The sequence below is a fragment of the Pieris napi genome, chromosome 1, assembly GCF_905475465.1.
Source record: "Pieris napi chromosome 1, ilPieNapi1.2, whole genome shotgun sequence".
NCBI lineage: Eukaryota > Metazoa > Arthropoda > Insecta > Lepidoptera > Pieridae > Pieris > Pieris napi.
Window position 1 is genome coordinate 5563157 of NC_062234.1, and position 24592 is coordinate 5587748.

Below are 24592 nucleotides of genomic sequence, written 5' to 3' on the forward strand. Positions count from 1 at the left end.
CTCTTATTTGTGTATCTGTTTCGCGATCATTTCCTTTTTCTAACAGGCAAGTAGGTGATCAGCCTACTGTGCCTGGCACACGCAGTCGACTTTTAGCTCTAAAGCATGCCGATTTATTCAGGATGTTTTCCTTCGCCATACGAGCGTCAAATGCGTATTTTTTTTTTTAGTTTTTCTCTTTAACTAGGGTTGCCTGGAAGAGATCGCTTATTAGCGATAAGGCCGCCCGTTGCATTCCTTATAATATGTATTGTGTTTCTTTTTTTTTGCAACGAAGTGTAAATAAATAAAAAAATATATGATGTTGAGATACACATATACGTAATGAAAGACAGAAAGGAAATGGCTACTTTACACAGTTTTACAAAAAATATAAACTATAAAAAAAGAAGAGAATTAATAGCACTCACCCGGATTTTCAACATGCTTTCCGCCGTGTGACTCCACAATTTTAATCAGGTCGATCTTCTTAAAATCCTCGTCATCAGAGAGAATGCATATTTCCCTGCCATCTAACGCTTTTGAAACGACATTTACGCTACCAATTGGTTTACTGCGAAACTTTTCAGCGACTTGTATAATTTTTTGTGTTCGCGTTTTACGTGCTTTAATTACGACTTCGTCAATCTGATTTTCGCTTATTCTCTTCGTACTTAATTTTACAACTGCATTTCTCTCCTAAAGTAAAATTAACAATTCACCTAAGGGAGCGTTCCAGTATTACGTAACGTATTTTGGGAGGGGGTCCTTTTGTAAAACGTTACGATGCGGGGCGGGGATTAAATTACCTACGCGTTATTGTTAATATTTTTTTCGACTTACACCACATAATAGTAACTAAAGAGTCACTAGGTGGTCACGAAACGTTGTACTATACTTGGGTACAGTACTTGGGTACTAAAAAACGTTACGGCAAGTTACATGAGGGGGAGGGGGGTTAATAATCTCCAAAAATTGCGTTACGATTACGTATTAACTTGAAGGTTCCCTAACCTGAATGATACTAAACTACTATTAAATAAATTTAACACAATTTAACACAACTATACTGTACAAAAAAATAATAATATCAACTTTTTTTCAGTTCAAAAATATTTAGAAGAGTAGGACGTAACCGATAAGATAAAAGAAATTAAAAAAAAATTTAATGACTAAAAACCTTTAGTATATATTATAGTAATTCCATATTATAGTAGATACCATATCTCAAAAAGTAGTGAACTGATTTTGAATTAACTTGGACTGTTGCCGAAGTTCGACTGTTTCCTGATAGATTATATATTTATTTCCAAAAAAATTGTGTATACATACAATGAAGAAATTAAGCAGACTGGCTGGGAAGCCTAAATAGGTCATGCTCAAATTTCCCAATTATCAGATACGCCCTGCTGATTAATATGAGATATAAGAAAATACGATTTCCAAATGCTTTACCGCTACAAGTTTCTGGAACTCCTCTAATGTAAGAACGTCCAGCACTGGTTTGTCACCGCGGATTTTCATGACCCGGGGAAAACGCAACGTATACTCCGTGCCTGAACTACTGCTGCGAACTAGTTCGGTGGCCCTTACCTTAGCAAAGAAAATATATAAACGATTTACATCTTAAAAACTCAAAACATATGTAGATATTATGTTCGTTAACATATCTGTAGAGATATGGTAACGAACTGCGGATAAAATATAAATGATCCTTTTAAAAACTACTAAACTAAAAAATTTTGAAGATTTAATATTTTTCTTAGAGAGGTCTAGCTGACCCGGCAAACGTTGTTTTCCTACTTATATTATTTCAAGAAACATTTTTTTAGTTCAATAAAAATAACTATCTACTATAATAAAAAATAGGAATTGATGGTAGAGGGATGAAATTTAGGGGTTGTGTGTATTTTTGTATGCTGTATCATAAAAAAATAAAAACATTTTTTTATGGGTTCCCCCCTCATTACTCAAGTAAAAGTGAAAGATAGTAGCCGATTCTCACACGAACTGAATTTGCATAAAAAAATTCATAAGAATCGGTCGAGCCGTTTCAGAGGAGTATAGGAACAAACATTGTGACTCGAGAATTTTATATATATATCAAAAGATTATGATAGTGGACGTCAAATTTTAACCTAAAAAAAAAACGTCCGCATAAAACTAAGTACATATTGAATTTTATGTACTCTGAATTACAAAAAACACCAAGTTAGAAAATGTGAAATGTAAAAATAAATGCGTTCTCAATAAAATGGAATGCAGTTTAATCATTTCAGCTCAGGTAAACTACCTAGTCTAAATATTCATCTCGTTTAAATGTTAATTTTTAATTATAATGCGTTTACCTAAAACATTTAAATTTTTTGTCGAATTTAATGTTATGAAATTGTCTGTCACCTCTAACACAATGGAAACTTCGGGCATGATCCACAAATCCGGTTTATCTTTATTAAAGTACAATGAGGAGGGTGGAGGTACTCTTTTGGTTGGTTTCCAATGTTGTTCTAAAAGCACACAAAGTCGCTCTCGCTCTTCAAACGTCAGTCCCGAGGCTACACGGCCTACTGATACCCACCGCTGCTCCTCACCTAAACGATATAAGCTGTTATACTAATAATTCGAGCAGTGTTGGCCTAGTGCCTTCAGCGTGCGACTCTTATACATGAGGTCGTAGGTTCGATCCCCGGCTGTGCACCAATGGGCTTTCTTTCTATGTGCGCATTGAACATTTGCTCGAACGGTAAAGGAAAACATCGTGAGGAAACCGACATGTCTTAGACCCAATAAGTCGACGTGTGTCAGGCACTGGAGGCTGATCACCAACTTGCCTATTAGATTTAAAAATGATCATGAAACAGATTCAGAAATCTGAGGCCAGGACCTAAAGAGGTTGAAGTGCCACTGATTTATTTTTTTACTAATAGTAATTCAAAGATTATTAAGAAATTATTCAAGCGCTTGTCAAAAACTACGTTCTTCCTCGTGGTCACTTTCAAGTGTACCTAATTTGAAGGTTAAAAGCTCTAAGCGTTCGGGTTTTATTCTTTTTTTTTTAAATCTAAGTAATAAAAACCGTGGCACAACCCTTTTTCTTGGCATCAGATCCATCTGGTTCGTTATATTTTATAATTAGCTATTTGTGCCCCACGCTTTCTTCATCATACATGCGAGTGTTAAATGCGCACATAGACAGAAAACTATCGAACCAACTACATCAGGGATGAAAGTGGCCCGCTAAAGCCTCTTTTTATTACACAAATACTTACATTACGTTTTTCGTAAAATTGTTTCATATGTTACCTTAAGGCTAATTATCTTTACAATACTAGTTGTTAGGAATAATATTCTATATACCACATAGAAAGGCCTTTAAGATACAATACATTATTGATAAATTTTAGTACATAACCCAAACTCTATAATATAGCACAGCGTCCATCGCTTATCTATTACTATCACGTTGCTTTACTTGGTTGACAAGAATGTTTAGTTATTTCAATCTACTTTACTATATTTTTAGACGAGATCAAAAAAAGCATCAAAGGACATCGTTTTCGATATCAAATCTAATTAATTTTGCCATGTACGGTAGTTGTGTCTGAATAAAGGATAAATTAATACTTTATTATAAACGAGCAGTCTGATCAATCCAAGTGCTAATCACCACCCGTGGATCTGCAACACCAGGAGGCTTGCAAGTCCGTTGCCAGTCTCGAAAGCCCCTAAATCATAACGGTTCCAAAATACAGAAAGAAGAAGGAATGGCAGCTTCTGAAATGTGGAAGTGCACCCAAAATATCTCAAAAACGCTATATACAGGACTTACCGGAGCGATCTAAACAAGCGACGTGAAAGCTCTTGGCGCGACCTTGCCTCTTGTTCTCTGCTTCATCCGCTCCAATGACAACGAGGTCTAAATCTGTCATTGTTCCTTCCGTGTACTGAGAAGAAGCAAATAAATTTAAATTTCCTACCACAAGGGAGTAATAAAAAAAAACTTGATAACTAAATCGGGGGAAAAAGTTTGGCGTTGTAGTTTCGAATATATCCTATACAGCCAAAATTACCACCAATACTGTATAGCTGAAGGATCTAAGAATTCATTACGATTGAGGAGGACGAAGCGCCGCCAATTTGATGCATATCGAGTAATTAGTATTTAGTATAGCTTTTGACTTGGTGAACCTACGATGTTTGTTTAAATTTTAATTAGCAGCTGTCGTTAAAATCTATTAATTATAACTGTTAAATTAACGTATTTACGTAAAACATACGGCCCACAGCCGCACCCCATTGTTTATGTTTTATTATTCAACTGATATAGCTTATGGTTTGATAATAATGATAATCGAATATTTTTTAAATTGTAACCATTAGTAGAAATTACCTCGGGTTTAATTTTATACCAGCCTACATTCCTACGATTGGCTATATAATATGAATTGACGTCCTTTACAACGATTCCCTCGTCTTGGTTTTCTATCGCTTTGTTCAAAGCGTTGAGCACATCCACGCTGAAAATAAGAGAAAAAAAGAATACTTCGAATATTCGTTCGAATACTACCAAATCAACTGAAACTTTGAAAATGTTGGCCCGTAATAATAAAATCAATTTGTTACATTGTATGGCAAAAATTTCCACCAAACGTATAAATTATTGCGTTTCCATAACTCTCTCCTCTTTTGATGCTAGCTGTGATAAACCTCTTTTACTGCAAATCATGGTTTGATTCCGGGATGGGACCTAACATTATTTTTTTTATTCCAAGAACAATTTCAATGGTAGGTACTCTTGAATGAGTGAGTTCAAATGAGAAATGCCCTCATGTGATAGTTTTGTGTTTGAGAGCGTATTTGTCTTTTGCACTTTAAATATATCTCCTGCGTTAATGGCTAGTGTCAATATAAATAGGCCGTGGCCGAGTCGGCCTGGACAGGAATATTATTATTTTATACGAGATAATGTGCAAATTATTAAAAAACCTCGGGAACAAACTTTGGAAGATCATACAAGCAGGCATCGCATTGACGCCCACTATTTAATTATTTATGCGGCTTTTGTGTAGTGCCTATATTATTACATAATATATGTTTTTATTTATTGCACACTGATCTTATGTGCTGCTGCAGCGGAATTTTTTGTCGATAATTAATTTCAAATAACTATTACATTATCAAATGTGTCTCGCATTTCATCTGCATTTTTTTTTCTTACCTATCTTTGACAATCTCTCTTTTACTATGCATTATAACACCCGGTATATCCATAAACAGAGAATCAAGAATCTCTAGTCTTTTTTTCAAAGTTTTACCGCCCTTGTCAACTGGACCAATCAATGTCATGCCATTGTAATAAAGAATGTCAAACACGCAATAGCATGGACGGAACCTCGAGTTGTCAGTTATTTTCTTTACATCAAACGCCATGCCTATAAAAAGGAGCGAAAGAAGCATATAATTGCTTTTTTTTCTTTAATATTATGTAGTAAACGCAAAAAAATATCGTGGATTAGGTATAAGGTCTAAATAATAAGCCCAATATGCTAAAATTATCTGGTCCTGGTCGTAGGGAACTATTACATAATTTGAAGTTTTTTACTTATTCATGTGTTCGTATTTACACATTTACATACGAACAGTGCGGTATAGTACGGTTAACAGATTTGGATGAAATTCAACTTCAACCCAAAATTTCAACAAATTTTCTTTGACATTTTCTCTTCGTAAATTATGAAAAGTATAAATATATTTTTTTTTACCTTTAGAACCAAAACATTGATACTCCTTATGCCAACCCATCATTTCTCCATCAATAATGAAACTTGAAGCACTTGATATAAAGCATTCTTTTAAAAGCGGAGTCAATAAGCCGTTTGAATCAAATGTTTTACCGTAGTTATTAGAATACGTGAACCCTTTTCTAGAAAAATATTCAAATATTCCATTTTCCATATGCATCTGAAATTATTTTCGTTTCTGGTTACACGATACTTGATGCCGTATGATTTGATCATTATTAATAAACCATATCAATTCTCGAAGTCCGACGTTCTACATCTGCGCGTTTTTGCCGCGCACCAACACTATGTGGAACCAGCTGTCCACTGAAGTAATTCCGAACCGTAAATAAAATAATGCAGAAGAGAAAGCTAATCATCAATATAATCCAAAAATTTGCAGAAATAATTTACGAAAAAAGTAACAATATTTTTTTTTCGCTGACAAGGAAGTTTTTGAAAAACGCAATACACACCTGAAACCTTTCGCCATCAAACTTATCTTCAACTTGATATATCTTGTCTGAAGCCAACAATTGAGCAATACGAGTGACATTCAATCTCTCGGAGAGCATGGGACAGACTGCGAAAAAAACTTGCACGCCTAGCTCTATGGGCCTAGTGTCTCCATCTCCAAGGTCTTCACATACCTGCATAGTATAAAATAGATATATTTTGCGATCACCTTAAAATAAGTAATATAAAAAGTATTAGATACATAAAATAACTTTATTTCAATATTATATTTTGCACGCTACATGCATGAATGCATTTCTCATTCTCCATAATGTCGCTAAGATACCTACTTTGTTCAAATTACTGCAACTTTCATACAATTCCGGTGCGTCCGGATGAAATGCCGCCAAAATTCGATGTCCACTCATAGCTAGTTTTAAGTCCTTCAGAATTATCCTTAGGAACCATTTTAATTGTTCTGCTGTTAATTTTTTTATTGCATAGCTGAAAGCCTCGTCTAAAATATCTAAAACATATTTATAAGGTAGGTATATAGAACGCAAAATTTATTTTATATTGTATTTAAAGGTAGTAGAACTGTGTATTTGTAACGTTACGTTACGGTATACGTGAGAATTCTTTTAGGTACTTAACTAATGTCGATGATCTTGAGTGTGAAAATTTTTGAAAACTAATAAACACCTCCGTGGCTCTATTGTACATTTCTATAAACAGATAAAACTATTTACAGAGATTGGTCGAGTTGGCTTCTATTTCTATTTGCTACTGTTAAGGGAAAGTGTAACCCACTTCAAAGAAAACGGAGGTTTAACCTGAATGTGATTTTTACTTTTTCAGCTTATGTATGGCCAAATTTTAACTAAAATTATTATGAAACTATTATTAGTTAAGTGATTTTTATAAAATTACCAGAAAACCTTTTCTATCCATTATTATTTTCTTAATACATTTTTAAATCACAGTATATTATATATACACAAAAAAATATATTTTCAGACTACAGGTTTGCAGTCCTTTTCATTTTACCACATATAAACCAAGTAAATAATGTTCTTTTAAAAGTTTTCTTTGTATTGCCCGCCAGGAGGGCCTTTCAGTTCAACATGGCGAGTATGCTGAGGATATCCAGTCTTACGGACGCCGCGCTGGAGTTATCAGAGAAAAAGGCGTTAAAAACGCGAGTCCCGACAATTCCCTTATTTGGCCGCATGGGCAATGAAAATTGGTAGCAACAAGTGTGTACCTGTGTATAATATATAATAAATAATCCACAAAACTACTCACGTCCCTTATTCTCGGCAATTGTTGCTATTTTATCAAGTAGTGCGTTAACGTCACCTATTGTGAGTAGTCCGATTTTTTGAGGTATTCTGTTCTTTAAGACAAAAAAGGCAATTCCAGCAAAATCACTATCATGGAAACTGTTTTGGACTGAACGGAAATTAAGCAGTTCTTGGGCATCATGTGACTGTTTATTGAGGGATAAAACTTTTACTAAAAGTGCCCCGAGCTTCGTTTCCTTTAAATTGTACGGATTCCTCTCACGATCTTTATCTGGCAACAACAGTCTTAATATGGGAAAGAATGTTGCATTCTGGAAGTAAATAAATAATATAAACATGATGCATGACATATGTACTTACACCCTACCTCCAGTCCTAAGCATTATATTAATTCCATTTTCACTTTAGTAAAATTTTAACTATTTATGTTAAATCTGCTAAACTATTTGCGTGCTTCATCCTTCATGCATATTAACTTAAAATCACTTGTTTTATATGATTTTTTATACGACTTGGATAAGTTGCCCGCTGTTAAGCGGGCATACCGCATACGTACCACGAAGAATTTGGCGAAGTTATGAGCCGAGACTTAAGGCCGATTTACATTATCTTAGTGTTTAGGATAGTACTTTAGTTGAAACATGTAAACGCTACTTGCTTTAGTAAACGCTACGCTAAAGAACTTGCCTTTCAAGTTGTACTAAAGCACTCTCCTAAACACTAATATAATGTAAATCGGCCTTAACACTTGGAAAGACTTTGACAGCATAATATATTTCAAACACAAAAATCCGTAGAAATTGTTAAAAGCAGTTAGTAACAACTTTACTTAGGAAATATGTCTACTCTTTACTCATGCAGTGATGTTAAAGGTAAGAATAATAGAGCCTTTATACAATTCCCTAGAATGTTGCTGTATAGTGTAAATTTGCTTATTTTGAAAGTCAACTTATCCTTACCTTTTTGGTTATAAGTTTCCCTGAATTTATCCTAAATTCGTTTACAAAATTTATCAAAATTTTATCTTGCTCATGCCTGTGTTTCTTCTTTTTATTTATACGATCTAAGATTGTACAAAAATCACCAAATAAAACATTGTTTGCTGGTATTAACATGTTTAATATTTAATCCTAAAATAAACATTGTAGAATTAATGAGTGGTTTGGCTTAGGGCAACCTTCATATTATAACAAATTACATTTTACACTTATTTAAATGACAAGATGCTGGAGCATAGTTTTTCTAGCCATGTCTGGTGAATGATCCTTATACAATATATACAGATTATATGCAGTTTCCATTTTCAAATCTATATTTCCATGTCGGCTGCACACAGCTATAGGCTTACAGGCCAGTGCTTTTTGATAATATTCAATGGCTAAGTTATTAATATTAAGCATTTGGTAAAGTCTTCCCAGGTTGTAATACACTTCTTGATCACATTTTCTTAACTGCTTATAAGTCAGCATATAAGAAACACTTTGTAGGATTAAGTTATGGTGTTTATCGAAAGTTTTTTGAGCTGCCATAGACAGAATTGTTATAGAAATTAAAAATGAAGAGATAGGTTCTCTAAACTGTTCATGGTACTCTAAAAAATATTTAAGGGCTACCAGATATCTTCCAGATAATAAATAGTTGTTACCCAAAAATAGATTTTTTACCCAACGCTCTTCTTTCTGAAATAGCCTAGTTACATATTTAGTATGAGTCATATCTTCAAGTGCGTGAAGAACCAGACTTAATAGGTTCCATGTTCTATTTGTTGTATTCCTTTGAGCAATGTCTCTTATAAACCTAAATGCATGTACGTAATCTTTGTTTAAAAGACAGGCTTGCAAAACATAGAATTCTATTTCTCTTTTATGAGATTGTAAACTTTTTATAATTAAAGCACTATAGCATAATCTTTGCATTGTAGTATATTGCTTTAAATTGAATGATATTGATAGTAATTCTTTAAATAGATCCCATTCTTCAACAGGTGACATTTTGAAGTTTTCATCTTCAAAGTGTAAGTCATTTTCATGAAAAGGATTTTCCCCCCTTATAGTCCGGAATTCATGAATTTGTTCTACTCCAGCTTTCTGCTTACAAGCTATCTTTAATTCCTCTTCATGTCTGTATTTAGTAACAGATCTGCATAACAAGGACTCGGCAACTTCCAAGTATTTTGCTATCATATTATACTTTTTTAACACTTTACACTGTTCATATAAAAGGGTGGGGCTTACAACATATTTATAATCTTGTTGAAGAACATTAATTGCATCTTCAATTTGTTCCTTTTTCTCTAAAATATGGAATAACTTCCTCCTTGCTTCTGGATGCTGGGGAGCATGTTTTAATACCTTGTAAAAAGCACTAACTGCCTCCTCTTGTCTGCCTAAATTTAACAGGCAATCAGCATATTTTAACCAAACCGCACCAAGATCAAAGTTTGGTGTATTAACTAATGGTTCCAATACTTTCATTGCCATTTCATGATACCCTACTGCAGAAAATGCTTCTTCAATATCCATATACAAATCACCAGCTTTTTCAACATCATTTGTTAAAAAATCATTAAGTAATGTCTGTACGAGATCTATAGCACCTAAATGAATAAAAGACACTAATAACTTACATTTAAGGTCAATTGCTAAATCATTGGGGATGGCACATTTTATGTAGTTTGTTTGCTCTTCAATTTCATTTGAAGAATTCCTAATTGTCTGTATTTCAGCCTCTATATCTACTCCAACACTTGCTACAAATACATCCAAGCATTTTTGAAACTCTTTCTGGGAAATTAAAAGTTCAAGAAAAATATTAAGATCCTCAAGTGTAAATAATGTAGGGCATTTATTATAAGCAGCTAACATAACAGCATAGGCTTTTTCCTTTTCATTTCCATTATGATAAAGTGTAGTAGCAAGTCTGGCATATTTCAATATAATTTTACCTTGATTTGGTGGAAGACATGTAACTATTTTGTGATAGCATTTAACTCGTGCAATTATCCATGTATTCAGAGGATACTTCATTTCTTCTAATTTACCTAACAAGTCTAGTCTTTTCATATGGATGTCAAAATTATGTGGATCAGCTTTAATAGCTTGTGTATAACATATCATTTCTTGTTTTAGATCATTCTTTTGGTTAGATACAGCAGCTAATCTTAACCATTCATTGGAATCAGTTGGAGATAAATGTGCAGCTAATAGTGAAAATTGCAAAGACTTCTCAACATCATGTTCATAAATTTGGGCGAGTGTTTGATAAGGTTCAGAGGCAGTAGGTAATTGCTTAATTATTTCATGACACATCTTTTCTGCCATCTCAACATCACCTCTAACAAACCGTAAATTAGCTTCACCCATTAGTCCAACTAAAGCTGGCGTCAAACGGGTGAGCCTACGACGTCTTCTCTCAGTAGGTGCAGATTGTAGAGGCTCTTGATTTTTAGTTACAATTTCCTCATTTTCATGTTCATCTTCATCTTCACCACTATACCATTCACTTGAATACTCAGCAAATGACATTTGCCCACTTAAGAACTTGCTAGTCAATTCTGTTTCTAGCTGCATTTTATTACTAATATCACCATCCTGTGCATCAATTTCGTCTTCCATGTTTAATTAGTAATACAACCCTTTGAATTTTTTTTAAATTCTAAGTCCTTACCAAAATACCTCGTATAATAAATACCTACTGAGAAAAAAAAATACCTCACACTTACTACTACTAAAATAAGATGTTCCTTTGTACAATATATATATAATATTTTAACTTGTTACCAATTGATAATGAATCTTCTCTGTTATGCGCGGGCATGAAATTCCTTAGGAATTATGATAATGTTAATTTTCTTTTTTTTTTTTTATAATTTTATGGCCTGGTAACGAGACCTTTAAGCCAAGTCTTATTTTCGGTCACTAAATTTCACTTATTTTCCTTCATTTAATTTCACATGTTATTCTTATTCCAACATTCCACTTGTTTTCTTAAATCTTCCCTACGGTATTTTTAACGTATTTATATAATGCACTATAACACTTTTTGTTTTTGAGCAAATCACACAACTGGCGGCGGGAGGGATCACTAACTTCCATTATTTCACTTGCTAATAGTAGTCTATTAAAAATGAAAATTTGGTTTTGGCATTAAAAAAAATATGATTCATATCTGCGATCTCGTTAGTGCAGAAAGAGCAAACATTGTTATCTATAATATTAAGTTTAGCGAGGTGTGCGGGTGTAGTGTTGTGACCAAAACGCAATCTGTTGATTGTGGTAACGAACTCACGACTAACTGTATCCAACTCATAATCTTCATACCAGGGTCTTCTCAGTAAATTTTCTTGTATACTTCCATACCATTTTCCTTTAAGTTTTTGATCTTCTTTCCATAAATTTGCCCATATATCTTTTATTGAATTATTTATATTATAATAATAATCGGTCATAGGAACATGTACCACATTTCTGACATTAAGAGTGTTAATCCCTTCATATGCAGCTTTGTCTGCTATTTCATTACCAGTAATACCTTTATGTGAGGGTACCCACATAAAGGCAATAGTTACATCTTTCTTATACAACCGCAAGACAGTATCTTTAATTAAATAGAGAATATAATTGGTTTTAAAATTATTAAGAGTAGCATGCTTAAGACTATTTAAAAGACTCAAAGAGTCTGTCAAAATTAGAAAATATTTACAATTGTTTATAGAAGTAATCGATTTTAAAGCTGCAAAAACTGCATATGCCTCTGCTGTAAATATGGAGCAGTTTTTATCTAGAACAAAGCTTTGAGCAACATCTTTTTGGGAATCATATACCGCACTTCTCACAAAATCATTGCCTTTACTGCCGTCAGTATATATAGTATAGTACTTGTTATTTTCTTCTTTGAAAGCCAGTAAGTCTGAATTATTTTCAATTGAATTTGATAGAATCGTAATAGGATGTGTGATACAACTGTATGAATGAGTGTAACACGACCAGTGAGAATGCTTTTTGATGTTTGAATAATGAGATTGTATTTCTGTAAAGATCTGGCACAAAGTTGGAGATGTACCTGTCAGAAGATCATTTGGTGAAGTGAGAGGACCATCTATATTGATTGGGTGAGGTATTATCCTGTTTATAATTTGTAAATTATTTGATGATAATAGTTTCAGACAATATCTTTCTGTAAGCATAAGACGTCTCAATATCAATGGCATAATATTAGTTTCGACTTCCATGGCCCTTATGGGAGTCGAACACATTGCTCCTGATATGATCCTCAAAGCCCTGTTCTGCAATATATCCAATTTATGTGTATGAGTGCTATTTAAATAAGCCAGAGAACTGTAATCAAAATGACTTCTTACAATAGATTTATATAATATAGAAAGTATTTTGGGATCTGCACCCCATGAAACACCTGCTAGACATCTTAAAATGTTAACACCTCTTAATGCATTTCTAGATACATATTTAATATGTTCTTCAAATGACAGCTTCTGGTCAATGATAATACCCAAAAATTTGTGTGAGGTGACTCTTTGAATGATATCACCATTATATACAACATCCACTATTGGTGTGTCCTTTCCAAATATCATGGCATTACTTTTGGCAGCATTTATTTTCAAATTTAATCTGTGTTGATAATAATTACTTAACTGCTTTAATCCAGTGTTAACATTTTCAATGGCTACTGTTAAATTTACATCAGAACTATACAACACTAAATCATCTGCAAATTGAAGTATATTTACATTTTTAGTATTCACATATTTACATATCTCACAAGTATACAAGTTATATAACAAGGGCGATAATGTTGCACCTTGTATAGTACCCTTTGATGCAGTTCTAGGTCCATACAAGATATTGTTATGCCTAACATATAGTATTCTGTTATTAAGGAAATCATAAATCCATTTAGATAATTGTCCTGGTATACCAGAATTACTGAGTACCTTCACCAGTATGCCAGGATCCACATTGTCAAATGCACCTTGCACATCTAAAAATACACAAACTGTGTGTAATTTATTGTTTTTTGCATTTTTCAGGTCGGATATCAGAGAAATGAAGCTATCGGCACAGCTTCTTCCTTTACGGAAGCCATATTGAATATGTGGTATGACATTATTGGATTCTGCATACCAGTCAAGTCGAGATTTTACCATGTTTTCAAATATTTTTCCAATACATGATGATAACGAGATTGGACGATAGGAACTAATCTGTTCAGGTGACTTATCTGGTTTTAATATAGGTATTACACATTGAGTTTTCCATGAACTTGGTATGAGTTTTTTATGCCAGAGATTATTAAGAATATTCAAAAATATCTTTTTTACGGATTCAGATAAATGTTTTATTAATAAATATGGAAAATCATCTAAACCAGGACTAGTATTTCTTCTAGATTGTATACTCATTAAAAGTTCAGACCATGAAAAAGAATCCAGTAAAAATGTTGATTGAGGATTCTCATTGTTAATATTAAAATAATTGTCTAATGAATCTGAATCAAGTAAATTGTTATTATCTGATAACTTATCTAAAAGTGGCTGTACAAATTCATCCCTATATGATTTATTACCAGTTCTGATTCCCTTAAAGTTTTTAATGAGATTCCATATTTGACTGATGGGTGTAGTTCTATTGAAACTATTGCAAAAACCAATCCAACTGATTTTTTTTTGCTCCTTTATAGTGCGTTTTTTTAAAGCATCTAATCTTTTATAGTTGATGTAATTATATTCTGTTGAATTGTTTCTATACAATTTCAGGGCTTCATATGATTTTATAACGGCTTGTTCACATATACTGTTCCACCAGGGGGCTGGTGGTCTACTCCTAAAGTTAGTCCTAGTGAATCTAGGAACTACCATTAGTTTGAGTTTATTAAGTCGACTACAAAACTCATCATAGGATTTCATTGGATTCTCTTCACTAACCATCATGTCATGGAAGACCAAACCAGACAATTCGCTATACCTTGTCCAATCTGTTTTATCATATAAAAATCTGTCAACATGTTTATTAATTGTGTATCTTTCAATGCACATTGTAATGTTTGTTATGGTTGGATAATGATAACTACCCATAGCATCATCATGTACATACCATTCACAAAGTGGAGCCACCTGTGGACTAACAAAGCTTACATCTATTGCTGAGGGGTTGCGTGTAGGATAATTTACTGTAGTAAAACTACCATTATTCAAAATATATAAATCACATTCATCAATTATATTATATAAGTTATTGCCTCGACTTTTCGTAGACAGGCATCCAAAAGCAATATGATGTGCATTGAAATCACCACTAACAAAAATAGGTTTTGGTAATCCTCTTATAATATTGTGCAATCTATTCATTCTTATATTCCTACTGGACGGAGGACAGTACACACAAAGAATAGATATACTAGTATTTTCTGTGTATATACTTATGGCTATTGTCTGTATATCTTCATAAAAAGTAGTATTTATGACATTATGTTTCAAATATGGTTTAATTAATATTCCTACACCATTACGAGGATTTTTTGAATTTTTATTGTAGAAATTATAACCAGAAATATAAAAAGAATGGTGTTCTTTTAACCATGTCTCATTTAGTAAGCAAATATCAATATTTTTTTCATTTAAGAATTTTGTAAGAAGTTGTTTTTTATTATTAGCACCTTGAACATTAAATTGCGCAATACGTAGAGAGTGTGTTATATATGGTTGTGTATCCATTATGTTGACAGATTCTTAATAAGTATATCTTTTATATAAGTTGCAGTGACGGGTTCATTATCAATCTTATTACCTATTTGAACCAGTGTTTGTACCAGGGCCATAAGTACATCACTGTTTTCAATTATTTGTAATTTAATATCATTAATACTATTTACAGATTTATTTACACTAATAACTTTTTTATCTATAGGGTTGGAGCGTGGTGGAAGAGGAGGGAACTCATCATTATCTTTTGTAATGGCAACGCTTGCATAAGTTATTTTATTTTTCTTTTCTAATGTTTTCTTCATTTTAATGGGACACAATTTAGAAATAGCTAAATGAGGTCCGTTGCAATTAGCACAGCAAATCTCATTTGGCTTATTGCAGTCTTTATAGGAATGTTCACCTGAACAAATAGAGCAACGCTCTTTGCCATTACATATTTTTGCAAAATGATTGAATTTAAGACATTTAAAACATTGTTGCAGAGGAGGAACATATTCAAATATTCTATAAAAAAATAAGTCGTATTGGACACTTTCAGGTAAAGTATTTGCCAGAAATGTGATACTTACAGTTTGTGTTCTGACTAATTCATTACCAATTTTTTTCACAAATCTCCTAACTGCTATTATTTCATTTGTAGAAGTCAATTTAGCAAATAGTTCTCTATTTGTAATATTTGTGGGCACAAATCTGATAATACCAGTTTTCTCAATTTGAGCTGCTGGAATATATGCTCTCATTTCGTGTTTATCAAGAAAGCTGTTATTATTTATCAAATTGTTAGCTGTATTATGTTGTCTGAAGATCACAACAATTTTATTTGCGCCAATACGCCTTATTGCCACCACACCTTTAATCTCGGAAAATATCTGATTCAAATATATTGGGCTTTTATTTCCCAGCTTGTCTTGTATATTTTTGCTCTGAATGAAAACCTTAAATTCTGTGTTAATAGAATTTTCAGGATATAACCTTTTATAATTGGGCTTGCGATATGCCATATAAGAGTCTTTCTCACCACCTCCGCCGCCAGCATCAGAAACATCTTGGAGATCTTCTAACCGCCGTCGTGGTCTCTTTTTTGAGGTGGGCGGGTCAAACCCGCCCCCCTCGTTTCCTTCCATTTTAATTATTTATTCACTATATTTATATTTAATTTGCCAATTTATACTGTTATTTACAAAGAAATAATATTTATTTTAATTAAAATACAATTTTGAAAAAAAAAATTGAACCGCGCTTTTTCAAATTCCCGCCAAGAATCCTGATAATGTTAATAATTAATACCATAGACGTATTAAACATAGACTTTTAGACATGACAGATCAACTAGGGATGTGAAAAAATAATCGATTATTAAAAAAAACGATTTTAATCGATTTTTTTAAAAGTAAAAATCGATTTTTTTACGTGATTTTTATATTTAAAATAATCGATTATTTTTATAATTGAAAATCAATCATGATAGTCGATTTTTAATCTGCCACCTCCCGACATTATGTCTGGTCTTTTATAACCCGGACCTCGAACTTTTAGGGATATACAACGATGTTTACAATGCGATACATTGAATCCGATTCTTTGAAGATGTATTGATGTACTCGATGCATTAATGTTTTTTTGTAAAACATCGAAAGGATGATAAAACCAGTTAATTTTACAAAAACTCAAGTTTGAATGGAACACTATAATTTAAAAGTAAAATCAATTTATTCAGCAGCACAAGACTAGTCTACATACAATTAAAAAGACAACAAAAATACTGCAATGTTCTACTGAAAAGGCATACACTCAGCATTTATCAAATTTCACATAAAATCTATCAAAACGAGATTTTGAGAAAAGTTACGAGAGAGTTAATTTCGATTTTGATTATTCTTAAACGTTAATTTGTGTTCATAAATTCTATTGTTTATTTTTAATTTAAAAAAAACTATTAAAAATAAAATATTTAGGGTGTTAATTTAAAAATCATTCAAATTTTTGGAAAAAACGATATTTTTGACGTGATAACGTCTTTAAAATCGTTTTAGTCGGGTGACATGTTCAGAAACTTGTGTCACACCAAAACCTCACGAGCGCGATCGCAGGTATAACGAGAGAGAGACGGACCGATCTCCCGTCTCATCTCGAGCGCTGCCAGTCATTCCGTGAATGTATGAAGAAAAATGTATATCATAGTCGAATAAGTAAACTTGTCATTTTACACCCAAAATTTATCATCAAAAGTGTGAATAAAACGATAGATGTAATTTAAAATTTGAAAAAATTGTTATCTTCATTAATTCCTTACTTCCCAAAAACTTATATTACCAATAAGACGTTATCACGTAAACATCTCGATCGTAAACCTACTTTACAAACAACCAATATTTTTTTTTAGAAAAATCGATTGTTTATTATTCGATTTTTCATGCTAAAAAAATAATCGATTAATAAAAAAAAATATTTTTTATGCAGAATCAAGAATGTCACATCCCTAAGATCAACCAATCTGTATTCTGATTTTTGTGTACAAAGTATAATCGTTTTAGATTGTTTTGATATTTCTCGTTCTAATGAGTGTGATACTTTTTCAGTTGCAAAATTTGCAAATGTGAAACTTAGTAATTGCTGCATCGAGACGCATGGTTCGCCTTGACTTTGTAAAGTTTATTAGCATGCATATTGTATTGTGATAGCGTAAATTCACCATAATACCGTACCGTACCTTCTGATATTAGAAAAATTCAAGTTCAATGACCTATTTAATAACAAATAATTTGATACTAGTAATTTTTGCCTTGTAACACAATACTCCTAAGGTAATATAATTTAACAAATGAAATTGTCCTATAAAAGATAAATTTTGCTTTTACTTTTTGTGTTAAATAACAAACATTGTAATATTTACGCCTATGTCTTATTTGGAATAAATATTATTTTAGTTATTTACCGATTTATTCTTCGATTGAATTAGCTTAAATAACAGTTTGCTCAGCCAGGCAACAAAATACAGTGTGTGAACATTATTGAGTCATGTACCCTTGAACAACTTTATAATGCCATATTGAGAAGGCTTTATTAATGTGCAACCTCATGTAATGGAGTTTGGTATAATATAAGTTATTTGCGCTTATATTTTACTTATTAACAAATTAACTAATAATTATTAATAAATAAAAATATTATTTAACAGCTATTTAGGCAATATGTGTGAAATTTTAAAGGCATTGCGCGACCCATTGATAGACATAGAAAGTGATTGTTTTAACAACACAAATATGGAAGAAATTTTAAAGGCAGCTGAACCTACTCTGACGGATATGCCAGTTGAGGTATATTTATTTTCTTGATAATTCTAACAATGATATTTTAATTATAATAAGCTGTATCTTTAAAGTAAAAATCTGTTTACAGATAATTTTAAAAATATGCTCATTTCTTGATTCACATTTTCTAAAATACTCATTCAGTAAGGTTTGTCAGAGATTTGAAGATATATTGGCAGATGATCATCTCTGGAAATATTGGGTCCAAAATAAAATGAATGGCTGTTTCCCAGCTATACCTAATTTAAATATATATGAGGAATCTGAAATAGACTGGGAGGAATTATGTCTAGAATTAGACAGTGAAAAAAAGAAATGGTCTGATGTAAAGAACACAACAAAACATATTATTGCTAAGGATGCACATTATGCATCTGTGGATGCAGTGCTTCTTTTAAATGTAAGTAACTCATTAATTATGTTTGACCACATTCAATGCAATTCAAGTTAAGTATTTATACAATAATATTTCTAGAAAGGGGGTGTTTGTGTGTCTGGTGGAAGAGATCGAAGTTTGGCATTATGGAATGTTTTAGAGATGAATCCTGAAGACTCGGACTTAAAACCTATAAGGATGAGACATGATGCCCATGTAGGTTGGATATGGGATCTTGCAGCTGATAATGCTGACTGTGCTGCTATTTTGTATTCAGCTTCATGGGATAACACTGTGAAAGCCTGGGACTTGGCTGCAGATTTTAATTGTGTAGAAACATTCAAGTACGTAATCGGAATTTTCTGAATGTTTAACTGTGGCTAGGTCTTATTCAAATTGCTTTTAAAATAAAACCATCTTAGTCAGTTAAAAATGGTAATTGTATACAGATTATTTTTACACTTCCTAAGTAAGGTCTCTCTTTTAATGAATTAAACAAATTTCAGATGTGGAATGTCTGCTTTATCTGTTGTGGCATCTGACAGAACTGTCATGGCTGGTCTTTATTCAAATAAAGTACTGTCTTTTGATTTACGATCTGGAGGTAATCCAATAAGTTCTTACAAGGCTCACAAAGGTCCTGTATTGGCTTTAAGCTCACACAAAAATATGGTTGCATCAATTAGTGAAGACAAAACATTAGCTATTTGGGATAAAGTTGCAGGAAAAATTATGAGAAACAATATTAAAATATCCCGAGATAAACAATATCCAGTTTGTATAAACTGGACCTCGACAGCTATGTACATAGGTGATTCTGTTGGATTTCTTCATCTATTTAATCCAGAAGACTTTACATTTGTAAGATCTCATACAATATGGGGTGCGACCCCTGTGATGGAACCTAATCACAAGATAGCAGGATGCTATCAGAGTAATGGAAATATTATAGCTTGTTCAGATCAAGGGCAAATAAAATTTTTATATAACTGCCATCCGCCTAAAGAGTATAGCACCATTGAGACAAGCACTGTCTCTGTGACAAAGGTATATTCTTAATATAAGATAATTTGAACTAAAATAGAATTTAACTGATTAAGCTATATTTTTTTGTTAATACATACACGAATAACCTGTTATTTTTGTTTGTATTTAATTTTGTATGTCTTATAAGTTATATTACTGGCTAAAACAATTCTATGTATGTAATAAAAGGTTATTTTTTTCTTACAGTTGCAATACATGAGTGGTGTTTTAGCTGTTGGTACCTGTGAGACAGCACTTGAATTCTGGATACCTACCTAATACTTTTAACATTTGAGGACATGACATTTTTGTACTAACAACTTTTTGTAATTTCATGGTTGCTTCTTATTTATTTTTGTAAACAAGAAAATAATTTATTAAAACAACTTCATTATTGAATTCAATGTATTTCTACACAAAATTATATATTTGATTTTCAATAGTTGTTATATAATTATAGTACTACCTTTAAAGCAATGATTTCTATTTAATTTTAGTTACAAATTTTTTTGCATGAAATTGTTGAAATCCTCTACAAAATTCATATCAGTACCAATTACCCCACTACTGCATTTGTATTTGTTACTAATAGTGCTGTATAATTAATTTAAATATTTAAGATTTAGAAAATGGGTGCGATGTTTATAAATTTATTTGCTTAAAATTTTAAAATGGGCTCCTCAGAATATTAAATTATTAACCTAAATTAACTATAGGAATTATGTAGGAACTATAATCAATGCAATTTTAAAAAATTAAAAAGAATCCATTACCACTACTATTGTACTACTCTTAGTTATACGATCCCCGATGCAAAATAGTTTGCCTAGTGTGAAATTTTCTGTTTGATTTTTTCTAACTAAATTATTTTTGTATATCTAAATAAAATATTAAGCTGTTCTAATATCAGCACTATACAAATAATAAAACGACTTCTTGTTTGAAGAAAACTGGTCGACCATGCATCACAAGTGCAGTAGTAACAGAATCCTGAAGAAAATTATCAAAAATATCCGTCGTTCTCGAGCTGGAGAACTCACGGTGCAATGGAAGGACATGATTCACAAAGTCGTCACAGTTGATGCATACAAAAGAGACCTAAAAAGAATTGGTTACGGATTTTACACCGCTAAGGAGAAACAACTGTTGACTGCTGTACAAAAGAAAAAGAGGTTGAAGTTTGCTCGTGATCATTTAAATTGGACTTCCGATCAGTGGCATACAGGGCCTGATTAAGAGTTCTGACCGCCCTAGGCTATTTATCAGGATGCGCCCCCGCCAGGTGACAGGTGTATTACGGCCGGTCTAAAAAGTAGTACCTACTTATATTATATTAGTTTTGACTTTATTTACTAGTGTAAAAATTTTAGCATGGTTCATACTATCTATACAAATTTACAGATCTGCAAGCGAAACAAACGCTGTCCTTTCATTTGCACGCCTTGTAACCATTTTTAGCTGACCGTACACAAAGCCAAGCACCTCACAAATTATACGACCAAAATCATGACAGGCTACCAAGTTGGAAACCAAATCAATGTCGTATTTGGCCACATTACTCCTATCGGCTTTATGGACAACTTAGTTGTTGTGGCTATTAACCATAGACGTGGTCATCTAGTGTGTGATGTTGCTTTGACTTTAAGTTATTTTAAAAATATTTACACTTCTGTTGTTGTCTTTAAAAAAGATGAAAGGTATCAAATAAGTGAAACATTTTGTCAATTGTTAAAAAAAATTAAGTACCATATTATTATTAGCTTATACAAAAGGCATTTTTCTTGCTTTGGCGTTATGAAAATTTTCCACAATTTTTCCAAATTTAATAGCTTGTAAAAAAGTCACTTTTCCGGCGGCGGACTCTGGAGCGCAAGTAACTTTTTACTCTTTTAAGTGCTGAAAAAGACCTTTCGCCGCTGCAGTTGGTCACTCATTGTCAAAAAAATCTTAATATTATCTCCACATTCGGGAGCATGTATGAAATATTAAAACTATTTACTAACTGCAACAGACCCTTTGGGGTTCTGGCAGAAATATAGGCCTTGGTGTCAGATTTTAAAAACTGTGCCAAATGGACGCATTCTTCTACAAAGGTTTCTCCTAAATCATTTAGTTAGTTGTTTTAACTTCTTTGATTTGCTTCTAATAAATCCACTGTTGTCTAGTTTATACAGTTACCATAAGAAACCAAACGTTGTGTTTACTGTATTATGTATGTGGTCACTTCGCATCTCTTGATTGCCTCTGATTCAAAATTTTTAACCTCTTTCGTCACTCAACGTATTAAGATAAGCAATGTCTCATAAAGAGTAACAACAATCATCAGAACTTGCTTGTAGCTGTGTACTAACGATTTGAAACTTTATGAGCACAGGCACAACATATTTTGATCTCTTTACTTTGATTTTTTTCGAGTTTTTGACAGATTTTTAGTACCATCGATACTAAAATTTGCGATCTGCTTGTAGACACAGTTCACAGTTTATTTAGTGTTTTGTCTCGGTCTAGTTGAAATATGCAGGATTTGATGCTAGCGAAGACACGATTTCAGTGCGCCCGCGCCCCCCCAGAATCGTCGCGCCCTAGGCTGCAGCCTAATTAGCCTAAGGGTTAATCAGGCCCTGGTGGCATAGTATCATTTGGATGACGAGTCCAAATTTGAAGTGACAGTCGGTGATGAAAGGAAATTAATGATTCGGAACAAAAATGAGGCATTTCATACTGATTGTCTCAAACGCAAAGTGAAGTCTCCGGCGTTTCTTATGATAAGGGGCTGCATGTCTGCGCAAGGTATTGGAGATGCAGATTGTGGATATAATCAGTGGCGCTACAACCTCTTTAGGTCTAGGCCTCAGATTTCTGATCATTTTTCAATCTAATAGGCAAGTAGGCGATCAACCTTCAATGCCTGACGCCGTCGACTTTTTGAGTCTAAGACATGTCGGTTTCCTCACGATGATTTCCTTCACAGTTCGAGCGAATGTTAAATGCGCCCATAGAAATAAAGTCCATTGGTGCACAGCCGGGCATCGAACGTACGACCTCAAGGATGAGAGTCGCACGCTAAAGCCACTAGGCCAACACTGCCCAGTTTGTGGATGGTTCTAACAATTCTGCAACGTATCAAAACCTTTTGGAAGAGAAATTACTGCCCTGTATTCCGTCACTTAAACATCAAGATTCCTTCATTTTTCAACAGGATGGTGCTTCCTGCCATACTGCAAGGACAACAAAGACGTGGCTACTGGCGAAAAGCATCCCTACAATCGAATGGCCATCTAACAGCCCGGACTTGTCGCCGATCGAAACCCTATGGTGGGAAATGAAAAAAGTTCTTCGTAAAAATCCATCAAGATCGAAGAGCGACTTAACTGCTAAACTTTTGGCTGACTGGGAGTCAATTACGCCTGAGGAGTGTGCAGCATTGGTTGCAACCATGCCTCTTCGCATTAAAGCTGTCATTGAGAGCAAAGGCGACACAACTAAGTGGTAGACGAATACTTGCGTTATGTTTTTTAGAATATTTTAAAGTCATGAAAAAATTAAAATAAACTTTAAAATGTTCCTCAAATTGTAGTTTACTTTTTATTAAACGTTCTTAATTATTTTACCAATATTTACTTTCTATATTTTACGCTTTGCACTACTTTCCATACTAGACGAACTATTTTGCATATATAAAAATCGGTTTTTTAATTAATCTATTGTTTTTTAGCATGAAAAATCGATGATAATTTCGTGTTGATAGATTATGGGGTTCCGAAAATTTTGAAATTATCGATACCGTTTATATTTCATAATTAGTACTTGTATTTCATTGTTTGCAACTTTCTGTATTATTTAATTCTTACAAGAATAAAGTGTTTACTTTCCTGCGAGACTCGAACCTTGCTTTGAGCCGTCGCGGGGTTGGTAATCGCTTGAAGGGCAGGACAGAAGCTCACTGAAGTGAGCGAAGTAATTTTTTTTTACATATTATAGATATATAGACATATAAATACATATTTAAACACCCAAGACCTAAGCACAACACCAGATGCTCATCACATCGATGTTTGTCTCAGCCGGGGATCGAACCCGGGACCCATGGATTTGCAGTCAGGGGTACTAACCACTAGACCAATGAGCCGTCATTATTGGATTGGACCGTGAGTATGATGGAAGGGATCTCGCATTTCCCCGTGAAGGCGGTTTTTTACGTGCCACCTTGTGTCTAAAGGAGATTCACAGAACACTATTACTTCTAGCGAAGAAGAACAACAACTTCATAGTAAAGAAATGCCTATACCAGCGATCCAGTTAATGCCGTCGGTGCTATCGTATGGCGCAAGAATTTAAAATCGTATGCAAGTACAGAATTTTTTAGGAATAATTTCATGTAGAGAAATAAAACTAGGAGTGAACAAGTGTAACAATTTTATTAAACTACAATAATTAAATTAATAATGTTAATAACACAACACAAAGGCGTCAATATAGCACAGTACGTCTCTGTCTCGTTAATGTTGATATCACAACACATATGATTGACATGATACAGCACAATTAGCTTTTTTGCAGTAGTTCTCTTTTCAGCAAGAACTATTTACGTTTATATTTTAAACACTGAACTTTTGTAAATGAATCGGGCGGTAGAA

The 24592-nt window shown here is 33.1% G+C and overlaps 3 protein-coding genes across 11 annotated transcripts in view; 1 reads left to right on the forward strand and 2 right to left on the reverse strand.

Annotated features, from left to right (window-relative positions):
- Positions 1-11366, reverse strand: part of LOC125063090 (DNA ligase 4) — a 26112-nt gene extending 14746 nt beyond the window's left edge. For 2 of the 4 annotated variants that reach the window (XM_047669332.1, XM_047669342.1), the window contains exons 1-12: positions 11241-11360; positions 8479-8649; positions 7521-7830; positions 6566-6741; positions 6236-6409; positions 5742-5940; positions 5198-5411; positions 4370-4496; positions 3809-3923; positions 2380-2570; positions 1435-1572; positions 411-678 (exon numbers count right to left, since the gene is read on the reverse strand). In XM_047669332.1, coding sequence (XP_047525288.1) covers positions 411-678; positions 1435-1572; positions 2380-2570; positions 3809-3923; positions 4370-4496; positions 5198-5411; positions 5742-5940; positions 6236-6409; positions 6566-6741; positions 7521-7830; positions 8479-8634 — 2068 coding nt within the window. In that variant the 5' untranslated portion in view covers positions 8635-8649; positions 11241-11360. Of the gene's footprint in view, positions 1-410; positions 679-1434; positions 1573-2379; positions 2571-3808; positions 3924-4369; positions 4497-5197; positions 5412-5741; positions 5941-6235; positions 6410-6565; positions 6742-7520; positions 7831-8478; positions 8650-11240 lie in introns of all 4 variants that reach the window. The other 2 variants (XM_047669333.1, XM_047669334.1) reach the window with 2 other exon arrangements.
- On the reverse strand, positions 8618-11241 carry LOC125063123 (general transcription factor 3C polypeptide 3). Its single transcript, XM_047669355.1, has one exon. The coding sequence runs from the start codon at positions 11131-11133 to the stop codon at positions 8731-8733; it is 2403 nt and encodes an 800-aa protein (XP_047525311.1). The 5' UTR covers positions 11134-11241; the 3' UTR covers positions 8618-8730.
- Positions 11367-17734: 6368 nt separating the features above from the next.
- LOC125063130 (F-box/WD repeat-containing protein 9-like) lies at positions 17735-20395 on the forward strand. Of its 6 annotated transcripts, none has more exons than XM_047669375.1 (6): positions 17735-17872; positions 18421-18559; positions 18642-18953; positions 19029-19273; positions 19436-19976; positions 20163-20395. In XM_047669375.1, exons 2-6 carry the CDS (start codon positions 18434-18436, stop codon positions 20232-20234), a joined length of 1296 nt encoding a protein of 431 aa, XP_047525331.1. In that variant the 5' UTR covers positions 17735-17872; positions 18421-18433; the 3' UTR covers positions 20235-20395. The 6 variants fall into 6 exon arrangements, with proteins under 6 accessions (XP_047525331.1, XP_047525368.1, XP_047525323.1 ...); XM_047669367.1 differs by having other exon boundaries at positions 17738-18046; XM_047669403.1 differs by having other exon boundaries at positions 17738-18046; positions 18452-18559.
- The last annotated feature ends 4197 nt before the right edge of the window (positions 20396-24592 follow it).